A 22,975-nucleotide genomic window follows, 5' to 3' on the forward strand; every position below is an offset into this window, starting at 1 on the left:
GAGAAATTAAATGGACCCAGTCAGGACATGGGAAGAGGGAATCAAGAACCTGATTAAGGAGTCGCCTTTAAACACATGGCAAGCCCATACCTTGAGGCAAAATAGAAATATATGTCGCAGGCTCCCCCCACTCATAAGGACCATTAAAAAGGAGCTCCATAAATAGCTCCGACTGCTCAGATGGAATCTGGTCAAGGCTGGTTTAAGGCAAAGGATTGCAGGCTTACGGAAGATATGTAAAAGGAATTATCGGCCGTTAGACTAAACAAACATGATAATTTCTGGGCCAACCCTTTTTCACACCAGCTGATTTTTTAACCTTTTTTAATGATGAATTAGAGAATTATCCTTGCCACCTGATAAAGTTTTGATTAATTGTTTTATTCTCTTTATAGCATTTCTACCAAATTACGATTTGGATATGATGAACGCATGATCTTCTAACATGTATGGTTTTAATTAGCTAAGACATTAACTTTCTAAGATGTAATTGGGTCAAAGGGTGGGTAAGTGATATCCCTTCTGCTACCCCTATCATTTTGCTGAATGGACGTTCATGTATCGGCCCTGCCAGAAATACATGTATATTGATGTGTGTTGCTGGAACTCCTTTCTCTGAATGATATGTTATGACCTGTTCTAGGGCAAAGCATATGAATACGTTTAACTACAGAGATAAAGAAAATAGTTGGTAGAGTAAAGACAATACAAGTAAAATGACCAAAAATTGGCAACATATTTGCAAATGGCAAGGCGATCTTTGAATGAAATTTATGATGGAAACCCTCCTTTGCAGCTCAATCTAATGTTTACATTAGCACCAAAATGTTGCCAACATGGGAGTTTCCTACACTGCCCGAAGAACACATACCTGCCTAAAATTCATGGCCTTTCCAGTTTTCAGCCTACTGTGAAGAGCAAAGACACTTTGTTACATTGCTGTTCTTTCAAGGAGCAGATAGCTAGCGCCAGTGTGTGCTTTGACGCAGGCACCTCTTGTGAATAGAAGCTCCATCTGTTACGCCTGAAGGTTTCCTCTCAGTGAAATGCTTATGCACAGATCTGATGTTCTCTTTCTCTGCATTCTTATTAGAATAGAAAGGAGATTTGAAATGCAGGGTGTGACAAAAACGTGAATGCTCTTGCATATTAGTCCAAAAGTGTTGTTTCTTTCCAACTATCGCACTAACTTCATCCATGTCACATGAGTTATTGATACACAATCAACATAAAGCATTATTATACTACGAATGCACATGAATGCAATAATAAAGGAAACCATGCATTTTAAAATGTATACATTGGTAGTAATTAATACTGTAATAAATGCATGCTGTTAGGGTGTTCAAAAGCAGGAAAAAGTCAAAGCACAAAACATATTCTATTTATTTTTCTTAAAGGCATTTAATGATAGCTCAAACTGTAGCTTGACTCAGTTGCATTTAATATTCTTAGAATTATTTTGCTGTTTTACAGGAAAATGATGCATCAAAGGAAGAGGGGGAGAACCAGTCTCGCAAGCCCAAGCAACGGCCAAGACCTGAACCACTGTTCATACCCCCAAAGCCTGGCACTTTTATTGTCCCTGCTGTCTACTCCAACATCACTCCATACCAGAGCCACCTGCGTTCTCCTGTGCGGTTGGCAGATCATCCATCGGATCGGAACTTTATGCTGCCTCCTTACACACCGCCGCCCATTCTTAGCCCAGTGCGGGAGGGCTCAGGACTTTATTTCAATGCAATCCTTACTGCCAGTGGCCACTGTGTGCCACCTCCTTTCACCCCAAAGAGCACCCCAAGAACCCTCCTGAGGGCCGGTAAGCTTTCTTTTCTTTCAGGTATGGAAGGAAGAGTGGGTTGAGCCTTGTGGTTTGCACAATTGTGTGATATATTTCACAGATGTAGTTTGCATGTCTGTGACCTTGGATTTCTCTGCCATTCCAAGCCTTCTTTTGGTTTTGTTGAGCCGTTTGAGGACTTAGAGCCTGATTTAGATATTAGCAGACAGGATACACTGTCACAACAGTGACGGATATCCCACAGACCAAAATGTAAAACCCATAGGATTTATTGGGATTTAGATTTCAGCAGACAGGATATATGTAATCGTTGTGACAGGGTAACCCATCTGCCAGTACCGAAACCAGGCTTTTAGATACGATTTCGGCAGTTTCTGTGCTTTCCTTGTATTGAGATAGTCCTAGCACCTATTCCCTTCATGGGTTCTTTGACTTGAATCTGGCTCTCTTGCCAAAGTCCACCCACTTTCAGTCTTTTTTCAAAGTCTGCTCTTTACATACCACACATTACCAGTTTGCCTTTTGTACAGATATCTTACCATTTAAAAAGGAGGCTTATGATTATCAAAAGACTTTCGAACCCATATTCCAAAGAGAGGCCATGAATGTGTTTTATAGGAGAAATTATTTTTATGAGCATTTGGCAAACTCTTAAAAAAAAAACATAAGCTCACTGAAGATGTTAGGTTTGTGAAGGAGCCGCTTATGTTTTTTTATTAACTTCAAAAGTCTGATGAACAGATCCCCTGTGTATTTTAATGGACAACATGAGGCTAAACTCTATGAAATTCCTTTCGTATGTAGAGTAAATCACAAGCTTGCGTTTACAAAAACAAAATAACTGAAACAAATTAATTCTGTCTCAGGGTCCACTGATACAAAACGTTTTTTTTTATTTACTTTGGTGCAGTCTTCATGTAGTACCGAATTACATAGAAACAGTCATCACAGTGTTAGAATGGATGGGATAGACCAGAAATTAGATTTCAAAAGAAAAGTAGAGGCTACAGTCCTTGGGCAGAAATAGCATCCAAAGAACCTGATCTCAAAGAGTGCGCATTTAATGTTGCAAATAACTCCATGAAAGACTTTAAGGCTCACTGGTAAGGGATAAAAGGCATTTTAAAACGTTTTCAACTAGTCAATTAAAAGGCAGCACCAAGGGCATAGTCAGTATGGCATTTAAAAAGTTTGACCTGCGGTAGACCTGAAGTGGTGAAAATCTTCAAGAAGACTGTCATTACCTTCCCAATTAATGTGGAGCATGATAGACTGTCAACTCTGCCTACTTATATCCCTGTAGATAGGTGAAAGTGAGAGACTAGGCATTCCTAGTCCTTGCCATTCACAAATGGGATAAGTTGTTCATCCTTATTCACGTAATTGGTGTTATACATCCTACCTACAAGTTACCCTCTGGTACCCTTGTAGTATGTATTTAACAAATACTTGTTAGCGCTTTTAGAGGTAATCCAAATCATAGTATTTTAAAATATTTCCATTGATATGCTCAGTTGTTACAGCGAACACTTGATTTGTGGTCATACCGCTTCCTCAAGGCTAGTAAGATGCACCACCAGAAGTTTGTAATTAAAGCATCCCCCTCGCTTAGGTATCAGATGCAGTCTCTCACCTAAAAGCACACTGTTAAAATACTCCATCTGGTAACCTAGGCTAAGGGAATGCTTCAGTGCTTTGAAATTGTATAAGATAGTACTTTGATTTTCATCTGATACCCTAAAGAAAGAATGGCTGTAATTCTTAAACATTGTGATGAAAGATGTTAACCTCTACATTATTTGTGTGGATAGTAAGAAATTAGTGTGTAAATAAGATAATTGCTTGTGAAAATTAATATGAAACGGATACAAACCACAAAATGGTAATAAATGGTGCCTCTTTCTAGCCTTGGTGAAGCAATTTAACCTCGAAACATGTTCATTTTGACAAGAGAGAATATAATTTGGAAATATTTTAATCTATTAAGTCAGTGCAAACTGATGTGTTTTATGGCTTTCAAGATTAATAAAGTGTTTTTTTAAATTAGAAAATCTATATGAATCAGACTTTATGATTTGAATTTCCTCCAAACTTGCTTAAATGTATTGGCCTTCTAAGTAGGGTTGTAACTGTTCGCAGGATATTTGCCCAAAGGCGGTTTGTTAAGAACCCATGCAACTCGCAGTACTATCTGTATTTATAGTGTGCACTATTTGGGTGCATCACTGCTCAGTAGTCGAAAGTCATGGTGTGGTCCCTTTAAATCCATTGTGCTAAAGGGGTCTTTTGATCACGGTGGCAATAAGCCATGTAAGAACGTTATAATTGTCCCTGAAGGGTGATGTTCAAGCTCTGGTTTGTATTAAAAAAGATTCTAGACTTGATTTTTGAGTGGGCTATAGCAACTAGTTTGACTTCAGTTCAGAAGCCAAGGCTATGGAGACTGTTCTCTTGAGCAACGCCTCTGTCTTGGCAAAGATGGTGTCATAACCAGGACCAACCAGTCATCAGTGCAAAAGTGGGTCTGTTTCCTCTTGCAGTGCAGGTTGTCTGCTGTTACTGGAGAGTGCTGGATCTGGTACAACTGACAGTAAGGAGCTAGACCCATCCAGACAAACATGCACATTTTTGTACCACATTGCTAAACCTCCCAGCATTCGCATAGTCAGTAGGCCACGCCTTTGGAACCTTAGCTATGTAGCACATTGAAACTTTATCAGAAATAAACTGTTTGTGCATTCCTTCGTATACTTAGCATTAGACTGTAAAGGTCAGGACATCCCCTAGAGGGCACCACAATAAAAGTAGCATTTGGAAGAAACATGGTCATGTAACCATGTAGTCAGCCCCTAGAGGACATAACCACATAAAAAAAGAGCAGAACAAAGAGTATTGGAGTGTAAACATACATTCAGCCCCTAGAAGCATAGTGGATTACACATTTTCAGGCCTGCTAGAATATTAATTACAAACAAGGCTCTTAGAACACAAACTACTCCCAGCTGTAAAGCAAAAGCTCCAGCCGTGAGAGAGCTTAAAAAAAACATTGAATGTTGGGATAAGTTATGATTTTGGTTTACACCCCAGCCTAGTGTGGGGGACCCATAAGATGAGCTGGACAGAAAGAAAATGTTGTGTTGAACGTTTTGGTGGTGGTCCCATTGTCCTAGGCCACCACAGGCTGAGTTATGGGCAAAAATGTGTTGTAAAAGGAATGCCACGCAAAGCATTATGGGGCGAGTTTAGTGAATATTGTGGTATCGGCTCTCCCACTGTGCTGGTGAGAGCCACTTTGAGGGTTTCACTTGTGTTTTTCTATCTAAAGGCAGCAGTTTGTATATTTTTCAACTGTTAAACTTGGGAAGAATTTAGGAATGGAGCTGTAAATTTAACTGGTGTTCATGTAAAGCACTTCAATCTTCAGGTCGAGTTTGCGCTATATAAACAAATAAATAAGAATCACCCTCCAGGTTCTAGCCTTTGTTGGGTGCAGATACCACAGTGAAACAGCGAGATGCCAGAGGAGAAACAACATACCACCACTAGCGTGAAGCGGAGAGGCAAAAGAAAAAAGTAGTGCACAGACACTAAGGTATATGGCCGCTTGTGCAATAATCCATGTAACATGGTCAGTCTCCAAAGTGGTAACAAAACAACCTCAAGGTGGGACAAACCTAAAGCATTTACCTAACAAACCAAAGAAATTTTGAAAGGCAGGCCAAGGAACGGATGAAAGTGATGGGCCACGCAAGTAGATTACAGCACGGCAAGAAACAGCACATGACCGCTGCCTAGGCTCATCCTAAAAAGGTATCATTTCCATCAGCTGGTCTAAGCCAGTAAGCTTTCTAAATGTATACTGTGGTGGAAAGTTTGACGGAGAGGGTTACTCCGCCACAAACGTGAAGGACATCCTGTCCCCAGTATTAAGGTTCCATTATATCCTACGGACATCGTAATATGGCAAACAGGACATCCTTCATGTTTGTGATGGAGTAACCCGTCCCCCAGACTCTACATTAGGCCCTTTGTCTGACAAGATAGAGCACAGGCTAGTTTCTTAATGTTTTCTTGAATAGTGAGAAGAGATGTCAGCGTGTGCCATTCCCATCTGTGACATAATATGCAAAAATGTTGGAGCAATTGCTATTCTCTACAAATACCCCTCTGGGGAAAATACCATTCTGTTATAGCTGGAGGAACAATCCAGTATTGACCATACCCTGGCAAAGCAGGCCAGCCCTCTCAAGCCAGCCCTCTCAAGCCTTTTGTTGCATCTGTTAGGGAGCAGAGGGAACCCTCTGCTCCCTAACAGATGCAACCAAAGGTGTATTTTGAACTCTGTGTCTTAGGGGAGACGGAGAGATGTACCCCAAGTACTGAGACACAGCAAAGTCAAACCCCAGGCCCACATTTGAGCATGTTACTTCTTAAAAGGCATAGAGGCAAACAAATGAAGGCAAGAGTCAGGAAGTTTTGGTTTACTGAGAGAACTCTAAAGAGTTCTCCTAGAGCAAAGGAGTAAGTAAGGAAGTTGAAGTATTGTGCTTGCTGTAATTCAGTCTTCTGCGATCCGCTTCAGGAATGGTAATAGTAGGGATGTGGAATTACAATCACCTGATGGCCTGGACATATTGTTAGGGGTCAAGGACAGCAAGTTACCATGTTTTATTGTGCAGTGGAAAAGCTGACCTAACATTCGGCACCACAAACACTTGAGATGTCAGTTTACGTTACCACAGTTAGAATGTTTGAAAGAGGATTGTCTTCCACAAAACACCACATGTATAAGTTGTTCAAACATGCTTATGATTCATTAGTACCAAAAATGTTAGGGTGAGAGCTTTGAGGAAATGCATTAAGTTGTGAGCTATCTTGCGTTACTGCTTGATTTACTGATAGTGATTCTAGCATAAAAACATGTACAGGGTTCCAAAATTTAACCATTTGAGGCTACCAAAGCTGCCGGAGAGCTCCCTGATCATATGCAAGTACATGCAGAAGCATGTAAGCAAAAATGAGGATTGTTTGCTTTCAAAACAGAACGTACACAAAAAATAGCACCTAGGAAAAAAGGTTTTGCTTAACTGTTATGCCACTTTATGATTTGGGAGACAGCATTTAGTGCATTATGCTGATTAAGTAAAAAAAAAAAAAGATAATGATACAGTGTAAAACTGTTCTGAGCAACATGAAAATAAATTAGCGGTCCAGTTCCTAATGGTAGTCACCAAGATGCACCAGCAGGTAAATGTCCTTGCATAGGTGCAAATGTTCAACTTTTAGGAATTCATGGGGCATTCATTATAACAGTAAGCCAAGAAACTGTACTCTTTGTGACTTATGTGCCAATTTGAAAATCTGCTAAGTGATTGCAAGTTCACTTTACCTGCACCCTATTTTTGCCCATATTGGTAAATGCTTTACATCTGCCCTGGACTGAAGTAAATGCCCAAACGTTTCCATTGTGAGAAGAGATTGGAGAGGTGTTGGTGAATAAAATTCGGCATGTTAGTGGGTGGGTGTGCACAGACTCACAGGGCCTTCCAACCCTGTGCTACCACATGAAAGCATTTTTACTGACCAACAGGGAAAGGATGGTGCAGGTCCTAACTGACATTATAACAGCCTTGTGGTACTGCAGCAGCAAGCAGAAGAGCTTGGGGTCCTGGATCCTGTGCGAGGAGGCTCTGCATCTTTGGAGATGGTTGGAGCAGCTCAAGATCTTTTTGGTAGCCGGCCATGGAGCATTGTCCCTCAATGTTAGAGCAGAGGAGCTGACCAGGCTTTGGCTGGCAGACCACAAATAGCTTCTCCATCCCAAGGTGGCACAGGTCATCTTTAATAAGTGGGGATTAGATAAGTTTACCACTGTAGAAAATGTACAGTTTGAAACCTTCTGTGTTGGAATTCCCTACACAAAGGTCATGGTGAGACTCCTTTCCTCTGAAATGGGATGCAGGTCTCCTCTTCAAGTTTCTACCACTAGCTCACCTGCCTAGAGTTCTGAGGAAAGTCAGGTCAGATCAGCCCAAATAATCTTAATAGCACTGGACTGGGTAGGGAGAGTGGTGGTGCCCAGAGCTCCTAAGCATGTGCCCTCCGATCTGGCTACCCTTCGGGAGGTCATCCTTTCAGCAACCAGGGAAAGTACGACACCTGAATCTCAACAGCAGAAACCACCATAGGGGAGGATTTAGCAGCAACAGTCAAATTATTTTGGCTTCCCTTTCTTAAGTGCACAGCTTTGCAGTTAGTATGTTTAAGGGCAACTTGTCATCACTTTAAGCCTTTTTCTGCCTACCTGTTCAACCCTCTTTAAACCACCAATTGTGATGCCTTTTCTGAAGGGCCTGACACACAAGTTCCCTCCAAAGCCATTTGTCATGCCTCATTCGACTTATTTCAGGTCACAGCATTCCTTGTGTTCATGTTGTTCAAGCCTATGCACAGTTGCTCACTATGGCTTTTGACAATCAACACAATCTTTCACTTCTGTGTGCCGCAAGAGTGGACTGCAGGCACTCTTTCCGCAACATCCCTACTCCTCTGGGCAAATTGGTGCTGACGACTTGAGCTGCCAGAGGTTGGTATCCTTCCATGTTATTCAGTTACTTTCCATGCAGCAAGAAACATTGCTGACTCCAGACCTAGTCTAGCACCTTGGAATATTCTGAAGGTGAGCAATCTACAGTTGGATAAAACATTCACCAGAAAGTGCTTTAACAAAGTTAAGTAATGTGTGTTCTTAGCTTAGGAGATTTTGAGCAAAGTTCAAACACCATCTGTTTGCAGTTTTGCTTTAAACATGAATTTGTTAGCAAGGAACAAGCGTCTTTGAAAGATGTTCAACAACAGATTCACTTCATTCCATTTAGAACAGTGTAATACAGTTCATAAGGCTTGAACGAAATCTTGGTGGAGGTTTATATAAGAGTGATACAAGAGCTACATGCTTTCAATAGTATGGACAGCAAAGCAACTTATTTTCCTTTGGACTGTGCCTCATATCATTGCACATGAAGGGAAACCCTTACAGGTGCGGTTCACATTCTCTCCTGCATAGCAGCATTGTTAATTTTTTCCAGACCTATATCGCTAAGTCCCATATCAGTAGACCTCCCATAAGTGCCACAACTTTTGCATTCTGTAAATATTACTCTGCTTGCAAGACGGAAGGGAATGGAAGAGTTACGTCCTTATTGAATAGGTAATAAAAACTGCCTCAGTAATGTGCACAAATAAAATAATTAAAATAGTGTCAACCCCCCTGTTTCTCAGTAGATAACATGTATTTGTGAAGCACATGGCCATTCTTAGGTGTCTTGTGCTGAAATAACAGATATTAGTTAAATTAACACTTTATTCAAAATATTTAATTGGGCAAATAACCATCACTCGACCGTAATAAATCAAATTTGAATGTTAAAAGTCTTCCTTAAGAATTTGGTAACACCCTTACACGTTGCACATCTTCAGTGTTGGAGACCGCGATCAAAGGGTCTATGCATATTTCCTAGTCTTCTAAAGAACGGTTTCTAATCTGATTGAAAGAATTGCAGCAACAGAATAAATGTGCAATCAAGATAATTTCAACGCTTCAAGGGGTCATGCAAAATTTTACCTGAGCACCATTTTTGTTCGTAGTCGCCCAAATAAAACAATTTAAATACTTTTTCTGAGAAATCCTATTTTCATCTTTATGGACAGAAGCCTGTTTGAGTAGCCAGAAGGCACCCCATTTTGTACTTTCCTGCTAACATATCTGTATGCTTCTAGTCCATTAATGTAAGCAAGTTATCCTGATAGAATCTTTTTCACTATGGTGCTAAGTACCTGCTTGAAAGCATCTCCGACTAGGCTATTAGCCAAAAGCGAATTAGGTCAACCTCAATTTTTTAGAAGCATTACATCAGACAATCTATAGTCGAATTCGTGTTCTGGATGTGGCACGCAGGATATAAAATAATTGTTGAAAGAGCTGATGTTGGGTCTAACCATTTATGCCAACAACCTGGAAAAGCTTTCAAACGCAATTGTATGTATTTGTTTATTTATAGAATTTATAAAGTGCACCTGGAAAAGTTTTCAATCTCTTTTTATAGTATTTATCCAGCGCAGCAGCATCATCCCCTAAGGGATATCCCTGCGCTGGACCTCAGTTACACAAACTCCATATGCTACAAGGCAGTTAAACTGGAAACAGTCAGGTCTTCAACATCTTCCAAAAAGTTAACAGATCCAATAAGGATTAAGAGGCAAGGTGCTCCAGTGAGAGGCGGCTAAGTAACTAAAAGAGCGTACACCCATTCTGAATTTCTTAATTCTGCTGTGTAACGGAGCCTGATTAGAAGAGCTGAGAGCGCGCGGGTTTGTCAGAAGTTGCTCGTTCCTGCACAATTGCGGGACCCGCAACTAAGAGCGCTTTGTGTGAAGCAGAGTAGCTTGAAAATGGCCAGTGGAGAGATTCAGACAAGACGTGGTCAGGCTCCTCTTGGTACTATTACAAATCAGTCTTGCTGTCGCATGTTGAATAGATTGGAGGCTGGTGAACAGTCGTCGGCCATTCCTAGATACAGCGCATGGCCATTGTCTATAGTTTGCAGTGGATGGAATTTGCTTTAATAATATCTATTATTGTTTTTTAGAAAGGGACCCGTACATGAGCTCTTCAGCTTTTTCAACACAATAAGAGGGGTAGAAGCATCATGTTCAAGAAGTGCAACATCTGGGGTATGTGATTCTCTATCATGGAATGCAGTGCCCAGATATTTGGAACCTTGGGCACTAAGAAAGACTGCTGCACGTCTTCCAAATCTAGCGCTTTTTATGTGCTTTACCAAAACCGAATGTATTAGATTTTGCAACTTTAACGACCACATGTTTTGCGAACGGTAGTTGGCAAAGGCCGCCGAAGTGTAGTGCAAACTAATACCTCTACGAGCTTATGAGACTGTCACCTGCATGTTATGTCAATGCTCTCGCTGTCATCGTGGACCGTGAGACTGTGCGCCTCTCCCTGGCATTTGGGACTGTCCCCAGAGTGGTTCAGATCCGCTGCCGACAACACTCAGCGGTGCACACCTCCTGGCCAACTTTCACATGCAGCGAGTCTCCCTACACCCCCCCCCCCCCCCCCCCCCCACACACACACACACGCACACACGAGAGGGTGCGCTGTGTGCAAAGTGTGGTGCTGTCTGGATGGAGGACACGGGGAACCTTAGGCAGCTTCTTCAGAAAGGACAACATAGTTCCAGTTCCTCCTGACGAAGTTTTTCTTTGTAGGTCCATTACAAAATTGCCAGAAGACTGACGAGACCGACTTATTACTTTATCATAAAACCCTCCTAAAAAGGTAAAAATAAGTTCAAGCAGCTGTTAATGACTGTTTTCCCCACCTGTCCCTCTATTCTTAAAGGTAAATCAGACGAATCCGTCAAGGCTGGTGCCGCCTCCGGTACTGGATGCCCTGGGGATGGAAGTGTTGCTACTATCATTGCAGACAAAGAACACATATGAGCACTTTATTCATTGACCAGGGCTCCGCACCGTGCTTTAAGTGACAGTTGTTTTCCTGAGGTTCAATTTTCTTTACCTAATCCAGTTAAAATCTTTAAATGCACCCAAAATTGAATACACGACCCACCAGCTGTCCGAGTAAGCTCTGTTGAGAATAAAGCTAATAAACAGGCAGCAGGTCTTAAATTACTCTTGCGGAGGTCGTAGTTGTGATGCCGAAACGGGCAAAATCGGATAACGAGAAATTACACCTTTGTTCCTTCCATCGCAGAGAAAAACTGAAAAAAATATAGACTAAATAAATTAACTAAAAGAATGCACACTTAGATTTTCAGGAAGTAATACTCGTTTGAGGAAGAAGTGAGGTTATCTCTGCCACCCTGTTAGTAAGGGTGAGTGGGAAACATTTTCCTGAGGCTTAATCTTTTCCAAATACGTTTGATGTTGAAATAGGTGAGGCAATAATTTCCCTTTGTATCCCACCCCTAATTAAAACCGTCTCATCTGTGGTAGGTATACCTAATTCCAGACCAGATGAGCCCCCAGGAGATAGTGACCATATTTTTCTGTGCACGATATAAGTTTTATAAATCGGGTGGAATCATCAACAGTTAACAATGCCAGTTTCTGTTCTACCCCCTGGGTTGAGAGTTAGGATGCTACTCACAGGGATGTGGAATTCCTATGCCCGGGACATCTTGTTTGGGGTCAAGGGCAACAAGTTTTTATGTTTGTTTTGTCCTTGGGACAAGTAGGCCCAACCCCCTGCAGCACAAACCCTTTGGCTGCCTGTTTACAAAGCATGGAACTCTCTGCAGTTGAGATAATGTGTTTCCAAAAGATAATGCTGTTCGAACTTGTATTTATGGTTCATTATTTGAAAGTCTTCATTATTAGAGTGAGTGCTGTAAATAAATGTTTTAAGGTCACACTTCACTACTGACGTTGGTTCCAGTACAAAAAAAAATACGTGTACATACATGTTTGAAAAGTTTAGGCTAAGAGGCGAAGTATAATGCTCCCAGAATGCTCTCTGATTATATGCAAATGAAGTGTCATTTAGTAAAATGTGTTGATGCATGCTAGTATTTCCCAAAAATATTTCTAATGGAAAATCAGTGTAACCATTTTCAACACGATTATAGGAAGCATGAAAATAAACAAACACTGACAAAGCCAACTGATCTGACATATTTTTATAAGTCTTTTAGTTTCATCAATGCGTGTCTTGTTTTGACATGGCTTTTGTAACACTTTATTGTTGTGGGAGCTACCAGGCCCTCAACATTGTAACAAACACTGGCAAAACCCCCCCAAAAAGTTTTTGAACTCTAAAAGCACACGTTGCCACCAGCGGCATAACAAAGGCCCGCAGCCGCCCTCCAGGGGGCCCCTTCAGCACATCACCTGCCCTGAGTGAGTCTGGAGAGGGGGCTCCTCCATGTTCTTTGCAAAGGGGCACCCTCCAGTTTCGTTTATGTCACTGATTGCCACTGTAGTTCCTGACACTGAACAAAACTACTTTGTGTGGCAATATGCTCCTTGTGGAAGAGCAGAATGCGATCACTCACAGTAAAGCCAGCCGAAAGAGAGAGAAATAGAAGTTTAATAAAAACAAAATGTCTTTGTTCACACCAGACCTAATTAGGGACCAAGACCCACATGTAGGTAGCTTTTTGCATGTCGCAAACAGCACATTGCGATGCACAAACCCAGTTTTGCGATCCAGTAGCTTGATTACCGAATCGCAAAACAGGTTAGCGACTCGCAATTAGGAAGGGGTGTTCCCTTCCTAACTGCAACTCGCAGTGCAATGTAGGATTGTTTTGTGACCGCGGGCGCAAACCAATCGCAGTTTGCACCCATTTCAAATGGGTGCTAACACTTTCGCAAAAGGGAAGGGGTCCCCATGGGACCCCTTCCTCATTGTGAATGTCACTGTAAACATTTTTTCAGAGCAGGCAGTGGTCCTGCGGACCTCTGCCTGCTCTGAAAAAATGAAACTAAAACGTTTCATTTTTGTTATGCATCTTGTTTTCCTTTAAGGAAAACGTGCTGCATTACAAAAAAAAACTGCTTTATTGAAAAGCAGTCACAGACATGATGGTCTGCTGTCTCCAGCAGGCCACCATTCGCGAGGGGGTCGCAAATTGCGACCCACCTCATGATTATTCATGAGGTGGGCATTTGCGAAGCCCTTGCGAATCACAGATGGTGTCAAGGACACCATCCTACATTCGGATTTGCGACTCGCAATTTGCATGTCACAAATCTGAACCTACCTACATGTGGCCCCAAATTTTTAAAGAAAGTCACAAAAGTGCACCCATGGTATATGTTGTACCCCTGTAAAATATTTGCGAACTGTATTTTAGCATGGGTAAATACGATGTGTAGATTTGCTCATGTGAAAATCTATTGAGCATTTGCAAGTTCATTTTCCCTCCAGCCACTTTCTTCCCAACTCTGGAAGAAGTTCTAATTCTGCTATTGTCCGGAGTAAATGTCTAACCTTTCTTATTATGGGAAAATATTCGAGAGAAGCTGGTAAAAATCTTTAAAACATGCAGGTTAGTAGGCTTGCAGACTCAAAGGCATTCCAGCCCTGGAACTATTGCTTACTGTTTCCTCCAGCCCCAGTATGCAGATCTGCAGAAAGGTGGCAAAATAAGGAAATTGCTACAGTAGGAATTGAAACTGCAAGTATTCAAACCCTACTATGGTAGTAGCCCTGGCATAATCAGAGAGGCTATTAATTGCTGCCATAATTTGTCGCCACACTACATGGCACCAAAGAGACAAGTAGATCTTTTTACAGGACAAGTAGATTTGAGAAGCAACCTGTCCCCCGGACAAGTAGATATTTTAATAAATTCCACACCCCTGCTACTCTTAATAAAGTGGAGTAGCCCTGTCTCCTCAGACGTTTACTCCCATAAATAAACATTAACATAATGAATCCACTTGTTACTCACTATCCATCTGTATTACTCCCGACTGTCACCAGCACTAGGGAAAGCAAGATAACTCCCCAAAAACAAGGTTTAAGAATGGCCAAATGGCAAGGAGCAAGGGTACCTAACTTAAATGAGATGTATGTAACAGCAGTAGAAGCTGCGGCCTGGTATACGCTCACAAGTCCTCTGTGGATACAGACTGAACAATTGGCATTGCAATCTGCAGTCAGTTGGTGTAACCTTGCAAATGATGGTCAGTATTCCTACCCAACCCCCTTCTCTTCGCAAATAGAAACAAGCAAAAGTCTGTGCCAGGAAATATACATGCTTTCTCTTGAAATGTGGTAGGATGGTTCGTAATACTAGGGATAATGAAATAGTTAATGACCCTTTTATCAAATTATATTCTAAAACAAGAAACCTGAAGAGTTAAGATTATCCAATTCAGGGATATGAACTATTTTATAAACATTTTGTAAACAAACGTCCAAATAAGATAATTCCATCTGGTGGCCTGGCCTTATTTATCGCAAGAAAAGACTTCTAGTATAACTGAGTTGAGTATCTCGTAATCTGCAATGGCCATGAAAATAGAAGGATCAGAGAAAGATTTTGGAGGACAAACATTGAAGATAGTGAACATATACCTGCATCCAAATCATAGTGTTAAGAAACACGTAATAAATTGCTTGGAAGAATAGCTAAGTTAATTAATCGACTAAAATGATCAGTTAGTTACTTGTGTCTATTGATTTTCAACCTGAACATCACTGAGAGTTGCATGGGTGCTGACTGGGAAACGAGCAAAGTGATTTTTGGAATAATCAGAAAATTCAGTCTTCTTTGCAAAAAAACAAAAGCTTTGGCTTCGTGATGCTCTGTTAGCCCAGATTAGGCCTATGTGCCCTCCCTGGGCACATTTAGATGTGTCAGAATATCGGCAGCGACCTTTGATTACTGTTTTGCATTACTAAATTGGTTTTCTGTGGTTCATGATTTTGGCACATCTCAGAGGCTAGGAAGTGACCATTTTCCACAAGGATTCAGTGTATTTTAGGGATCCTCAGGAAACAATAATCTAGAAACTGTTAATTAGGGCAAATAATAGGCTTAGAAACGGTAATACAAATTAAATTCAAGTTCGCAAATTCCTTCGGCACTATCCACTCAATAGACAGATTTCTGTACATCATTAAAAGGAGAACTACGTGCAGGCTAAACATGATCTACTTTGCATAAAGTAGCACTACAATAAAAAAAAAACTTGATATGCACCACCTTTAAAAAAAAAAAAAAACGTTTTTGCCCATGAGAAAAGAAGGACTAATGTCTCAGTAACTTGAAGCAGAAGTTTGGAGCTGGTTGTAAGGGTGAGGGAAAGTTATCTGTTGTTGTTTTACTACTCCCGACTATTTCATTATGCGAGGCCAACTATCCTTCTTTCTCAGCTCCACTGCAGCTGTAAAAGTGCATCCAGAGTGTTTTCCCTGTTCCATAGAGAGGTTTGAGGCACATGTGGATTGTAATGTACCAGGAGGACAAGCAAAGTGCCTTTTAAGGTACAGTGGAGGGCAAGCTGTGTCACTCAGCACTGCCTGTATTTAAGATGTTGAAACATGGTTCACTATCCTTGGGTCAAATTTGACATAGTTGGTACCAGAAAAGTTTTCTCTACAAATACCGGAAATTCTGGAGGCCATTAACTTTTGCTGTATTGATAAGTCTTTTACCAAACCCAAGTGCAAATACAACTAAGTAAGCAGATGCTACTGGTTCTTATGGACGGAATTTATCCTCTAGTTGGCATGTACCTTCTTTGGATGCACTACTCCCAGAGATTCAGCATGCACCCACCATATAACCTTATTGTGTGTTTTAAATGCTATACTTGATTGATGAGTCTTAAGTTAGTAGTATGAAGGAACATACGGACTAGTCTTAACAAAATTATTTTGTCAAGTAGCTCAACCTTTGACACCTTCCTGTAGACTTGACTCTCATTTGATCAGTTTGTGCTGTTGTACTCTACTTTGGCCATGCCTTCACCATGGTAAAATCTAAAGGTTTACCTCTGCGTAGTAAGAGGACATATCTGTGCAAATTTCTGTAACTATCTATACCACCACCAGAACATATTTTACTTGTTTTATGAAGTTTTAGACACCCTTCATGAAAAAGGTTAAGTAGAAGTCTTCCTGATCCACCTAGTACTGCATTATAGTTAAGTTGCTGGAGGTTTTAGTCTTGGAATGTCCAACCCAGCGTTCAAGCTAGACACATAGCACAAATATGCATACATTGAATCTAAATGGAAATAATGTGCTTTGCGGTTATCCTAAAATCTGGCATGAATCCATCCCTGCTGAACAACCCTGCTTTAGCCCATGGTGTGTGACTTGCCCTTTAAAGGGTTCTATGTATGGTGGCTTATCAAAAATGAGATGTTGATTTACCCGAAGAGTGGAACGCTCCCAACTGATCTCCAGCCCAAGAAGGTGCGGATGGTGACTCATTATCTCTATATGACATAGCCTATCTTATATAAGCAGAAAACACTTAATAAAGAAACACGACTTGTAATTCCAGACTTCTCTGCAAGGGTTTTTCACCTAATAGTTTGTATAGGTCCTTAGTGATTTATTCACTTCTCACTTACCAGTTGGGTGCCTGCTTGATGCCAATTCAAACCAATAACATGTTGCATCTATGTCAAACAAGAGGCCATTTTACAATTATGAAAAACGATTGCTTGGTGTGAGCAGCACAAACCTTCACACTAAAAATAAAACAAGGTTATTCCCTAAAAAAAAAATCGCAAAAGTTATATCCTATAAAGGTTCGGCTTCTGTTTCTTGATCTACCAGAAGGCTAAAGTGCACCCATGGCAGTTAAGTCAGTCAGCATGTTATATGTATTATTAGAGTATCAGTTGCTATAGTGATAGTCGGTCTAAAAACTGTGAAAAGTTTCCTGAACAGTTGTTTTGATTCCGACAAGCAGTTGAAAATTTCAAGTAAAGTGTGTGTATAGATATATTTATATATGTTCAATGGCGTGTAGCTGCAGATACACATGCTATACATATCGATTCCGACATCTAGTGTTGGGCTCGTTGTGTTACAAGTTGTTTTTCTTCAAAGAAGTCTATTAGAGTCACAGGATCGAGTGACTCCTCCTCTCGGTTCCATTGCGAATGGTCATCGACTCCATTGTTAGATTGTTTTCTTTCTGCCGTAAGGTTCAGACACGTTTTGTCTCACTCTGAAATTTCAAATCAGAAAACTTTAGAAAACCTTCTTTTTCGTCAGTATTGTATTGATCGCGTTCTTCATCTAGCATCGAAGCTTGCCGCCCAACTCTGGCCTATTTAGGCCGACCATGTAGAGAGCCTCATGGATTGGACTCCATTCCGATTCTGCCCTCAGTGCTACGCTAAGTACCCATACACAGACCAACATCTGGTTTGCAACCTCTGCCTTTCTCCAGACCATCGGGAGGAAAACTGCGAGGCCTGTCGATCGTTCCGATCTAAACAGACTCTTAAGAGACCGAAGAGCAAGAAGGCTGGAAATGGCGTCAAAGAGCAGGGAACATTTTGACATTCCCGAAGAGGAACAGACGCAAACAGTGGTCTCTATCTGAGACAGAGTCGGAGCAGGAATCCAAAGACAACAGACCCATCACAGCCGGCCAGCATGTGAGTACGTCTGCCCCTGCACATCCACACAAAAAACAGAAGAAGGACTTGGGTACACCACTGCCGGAAGGCCATGGTTCGGCCCAGAAAAAGACTGTCGGTGACTGACCCTCGGGTTCAGCACCGAAAAAGGCCACACCTCCGACGACTTCGGAGTCTACAAAAAGTATCAAAGGCTGCATTTCAGACTTCAGCAAAATCCAACTATTTTCAGAGTCGAAAATTAGAAAGACTGTTTTGGAGCCGAGACCTTCCTCAATCATTTTCGATACCGAAAAAACATCAAACTTCGGAGCCGAAAAAGACAAGTTATACAGAGGAGCAAGGACTTTCCGAAAGACTTCAAGAAAGCCATAAAACCTCTGAGGAAGCGTCCGAAATTGAACCAATCCTGCAAATTATGGATGAGAGACAATCTAGGATACACATCCATAAAGAAACAGGGAGAATCATTACAGCACCACCACTAAAGACAGAGAAATCTGGCATTTCAAGAGGAATTGGACACTGCATAGCCCCCAGCTAAAGTGCCAAAACAAAGAGAAACCTCCACAGTCTTCTCCTCCTCATTCTGCGCACCTATCTACCTCTCCTCACACCAGCCCTAGACCAATGCATTCTACAACATGTTCTTTTGATTCTCAACAAGACACTGTTGATCCATGGGATCTTTAGGACCCTGATCCCATCCCAAGCAACAGCCCAGGCACCAACCCCTCTAAACCAACTCCACCTGAAGATACTACAGTATACAATCAGGTTTTAGCTAGGGCTGCAGCCTATCATGGGGTAACAATGCACACAGAACCATTAGTGGAGGAAGACCTTTTGTTTAATAAGTTATCCTCAATGCATTCTAGGTACCAATGCCTCCCAATGCTACCAGGCATGGTAAAGCAAGCAGACCAAATTTTCAATGAGCCTGTGAAAGCAAGGATAATCACACCTAGAATAGAAAAAAAGTATAAGCCTGCACCATCTGACCCTGATTACATCACCCATCAAGTGCCTCCCGATTCAGTAGTGGTTAGTGCTGCACGAAAGAGGGCAAATAGCCAGTCTTCAGGAGATGCACCCCCTCCTGATAAGGAGAGCAGGAAATTTGATGCTGCAGGAAAGAGATTTGCGTCCCAGGTAGCAAACCAATGAAGGATAGCTAATTCCCAGGCACTACTAGCCCGTTACAATAGAGCCCATTGGGATGAGATGCAGGATATCATACAGCACCAAAAGAGCACCAGAAGAGGGCACAATAGGTAGTAGAGGAAGGGCAAGCTATCAGTAACAACCAAATAAGGTCTGCCCTTGATGCGGCTGATACAGCTGCAAGGAGTGTGAACATAGCAGTTACTGTTCATAGACATGCATGGTTGCGCTCCTCTAGTTTTAAACCAGAAATCCAACAGGCTGTGTTAAATGTGCCTTTTAGTAAGAAACATCTATTTGGACCAGAGGTAGACACAACAATAGAAAAATTACGAAAGGACTCGGATACAGCCAAAGCAATGGGTGCTTTCTATTCTGCACCATATAGGGGGTCATTTCGTAAGCCTCAGTTTCGAGGAGGTTTTAGACCACAATCCTCAGAGGCATCAACCTCACAGGCAAAACCAACTTATCAAACCCAGTACCAGCGAGGTGGGTTTAGAGGCACATATAGAGGACAATTCTCTAGAAATAGAGGTAAATTCCAAACCTCTAAACAACCAGCAGCACAACCAAAACGGTGACTTTCCTCATTCCCTTCCGCACATCTCCTGTGGAGGGAAGACTACCAACAGTTTCACACACTTGGGAAAATATCACAACAGACAACTGAGTGTTACCAATTATCCGCAATGGCTATTGCATAGAGTTGATAAACACTCCAACTATTCCACCAAGGTATCACAAATTAACCCCAGGACTTACAGTTCTGTTACAACAAGAGGTTCAATCTCTCCTACTCAAACAAGCACTATAGTTAGTTCCACAGTCTCGACTAGGAACAGGAGTTTACTCACTGTACTTCCTACTTCCCAAAAAAGATGATACCCTCAGGTCAATATTAGACCTCAGGCCACTAAATCTCTATATCCTATCAGAACATTTCCACATGGTAACTCTGCAAGATGTTATCCCACTGCTACAAAAAAAAGACCTTGACAGCATTAGAACTCAAAGATGCGTATTTCCACATACCCATCCATCCAGCCCACAGAAAATACCTCAGGTTTGTTATTCAAGGAAAACACTACCAATTCAAAGTGTTACCTTTCGGCATAACAACTCCAAGGGTATTCACAAAGTGCTTAGCAGTAGTAGCAGCCTACCTAAGGAGACATCATATCCATGTATTTCCATATCTAGACGATTAGCTAATAAAATCAAGCAATTGTACACAATGCCAAAATCATACACAGTACGTGATAGAAACTCTGCACACCCTAGGGTTTTCTATAAATTACCAAAAGTCACATCTTCAGCCAGCACAAATACAACCGTATTTAGGTGCTATCCTAAATAGTCAACTATCTCTAGTGTATCCAAATACACAAAGGATACAAGCTTTTCAAAATCTAATTCCACTTATACAACCAAATCAAAAATACACTGTAAGATTTGTCATGAAAATACTAGGAACAATGGCGTCTTGCATTGCAATAGTCCCACATGCAAGATTAAACATGAGGCCCTTACAGCAGTGCCTTGCACAACAATGGTCACGAGCACACAGTCAACTTCAAGATCTAGTGTTGGTAGACCGCCAAACATATGTCTTTTCAGTGGTGGAATCGCAGCAACTTAATCAAGGGGCGGTCATTTAAACACCCTGTGCCTCAGACCATAATTACAACAGATGCATCAATGATTGGTTGGGGAGCTCACCTAAACAATCACAACATTCAAGGGCAATGGGATGTCAAACAGAAACAGCTACACATAAACCATTTAGAGCAATTGGCTGTGTTCCTTGCCCTCAAAGCTTTTCAACCTCTTAAACAGAAGAATGTTCTTAAAAAAACAGACAACATGACAACCATGTATTATCTCAACAAGCAGGGAGGAACACATTCATCTCAGCTGTCCATTCTAGCCCAAACAATTTGGAAATGGGCAATTCACAATCAAATTCATCTATTAGCACTGTACATTCCAGGGATAGACAATCAGTTGGCAGATGTCCTCAGCAGAAGTCACCAACAAACACACGAATGGGAGATTCACCCTCAAGCACTTCAAAAGTACTTTCAAAAGTGGGGCACACCAAACACAGATCTATTCACAAAAAGGAAAACTACAAAATGCCCACAACTTCGTATTCAGACACCCACATCCACTGTCCAAAGGCAATGCTCTATGGATCAATTGGTCAGGGATATTTGCTTACGCTTTTCCCCCCTCTCCCACTCCTTCCATTTCTGGTAAACAAGTTGCGTTAGACTTCACTCAACATGATACTCACAGCACCAACATGGGCACGTCAGCCATAGTACACAACACTACTAGATTTATCTGTGGTACCTCACTCCAATCTCCCATGCAGACCCGATTTGTTAACAAAAAACAAATGTCAAATCAGACATCCAGACCCCAAGGCTCTCAATCTAGCGATTTGGCTCCTAAAGTCAAAGAATTTGGATATTTAAAACTCCCATCAGAATGTATGAAAGTTATTAAATAAGCATGTAAACCCACTACTAGACAGTGCTACGCAAACAAATGGAAAAGATTTGTTTATTATTGTCAATCTAAAACCATAGATCCTCTCTCAGCATCAATACAAGACATTGTATGTTATTTACTTCATTTACAGAATTCAAATGTAGCTTTTTCCGCAATAAAAATGCACCTTACTGCAATATCTGCATATTTACAAACTATTCAACATATCTCTTTATTTAGAGTTCCTGTTCCTAAAGCTTTCATGAAAGGCTTAAAACGCACCATTCCACCAAGAACATCACCAGTTCCAACATGGAATCTAAATATAGTACTTACCAGACTTATGGGCCCACCTTTTGAACCCATGCACTCTTGCCAAATTCAATTTCTAACATGGAATGTTGCCTTTCGTGTGGCAGTTACTTCTTTACGAAGAGTATGTGAAATACAAGCTTTTACTCTTGAAGAACCTTTTTTCCAAGTACACAAACACCGTCCTCCACCTCTGTGGCATTTGAATATTGTGCTCTCCCAATTAATGAAGCATCCGTTTGAACCCATTCATAAGGCAGACCTCAAATACATTACTTTGAAAACAGCCCTCCTTCTGGCCCTCACCTCAGCGAAGAGGGTTAGTGATATCCAGGCTTTCACAGTCTCACCACCTTTTTTCCAATTCAAATCAGAGGTGGTCATTTTAAGAATTAATCCAAAATTTATCCCCAAGGTTCCATCGACTTTTCATCTAAATGAGCCGGTGGTTTTGAGAAATTTTTTTCCAAATCCGCAAACTCCAGCGGAGCGCGCATTACATTCTCTAGACATTAAACGATGTTTAAAATTTTATATAAAAAGGACTAGCAGTTTCCGTAAATCTGAGCAACTGTTTATTAGTTATGGACAGATCAATAAAGGCAAGGCTGTTACTAAACAGACCATAGCGCACTGGATCTCTTCTGCCATACAACTCTGCCACCAGTTAGCAGGGAAACCGTTCTCATCCAATGTCAGAGCACACTCCACTAGAGCGGTATCCACTTCGACAGCTCTATACGCAGGATTCCCTCTGAGCCAGATCTGCAGAGCGGCAACGTGGACGCGTGCCCACACCTTCACCCAGCACTACTGCCTGGAAGCTACTGACAGAATGGATGCCGTGGTAGGACAAGCAGTGTTACGTAATTTATTTGCATAAGGTGAGCCAATAATCTCTTTACCCTCCATCCTCTATGTATTACCAGGCTAATATTTTCATGTAGGTATATATATATATGTTTGATGGCATGTGTAGCTGCAGATACACATGCTGTGCACATCCCGCCATCTGGTGTTGGGCTCGGAGTGTTACAAGTT

At 41.4% G+C, this 22,975-nt stretch overlaps 1 protein-coding gene across 5 annotated transcripts in view; it reads left to right on the plus strand.

Moving 5' to 3' along the window:
- The window catches only part of MIDEAS (mitotic deacetylase associated SANT domain protein), a 588,535-nt gene that overhangs the window by 463,864 nt on the left and 101,696 nt on the right, over positions 1-22,975 (plus strand). For all 5 annotated transcript variants that reach the window (XM_069208745.1, XM_069208746.1, XM_069208748.1 and 2 more), the window contains one exon: positions 1,477-1,819. In XM_069208745.1, coding sequence (XP_069064846.1) covers positions 1,477-1,819 — 343 coding nt within the window. The remainder of the gene's footprint in view (positions 1-1,476; positions 1,820-22,975) is intronic.

Source organism: Pleurodeles waltl, chromosome 9, assembly GCF_031143425.1.
Source record: "Pleurodeles waltl isolate 20211129_DDA chromosome 9, aPleWal1.hap1.20221129, whole genome shotgun sequence".
In the NCBI taxonomy this organism is placed as follows: domain Eukaryota; kingdom Metazoa; phylum Chordata; class Amphibia; order Caudata; family Salamandridae; genus Pleurodeles; species Pleurodeles waltl.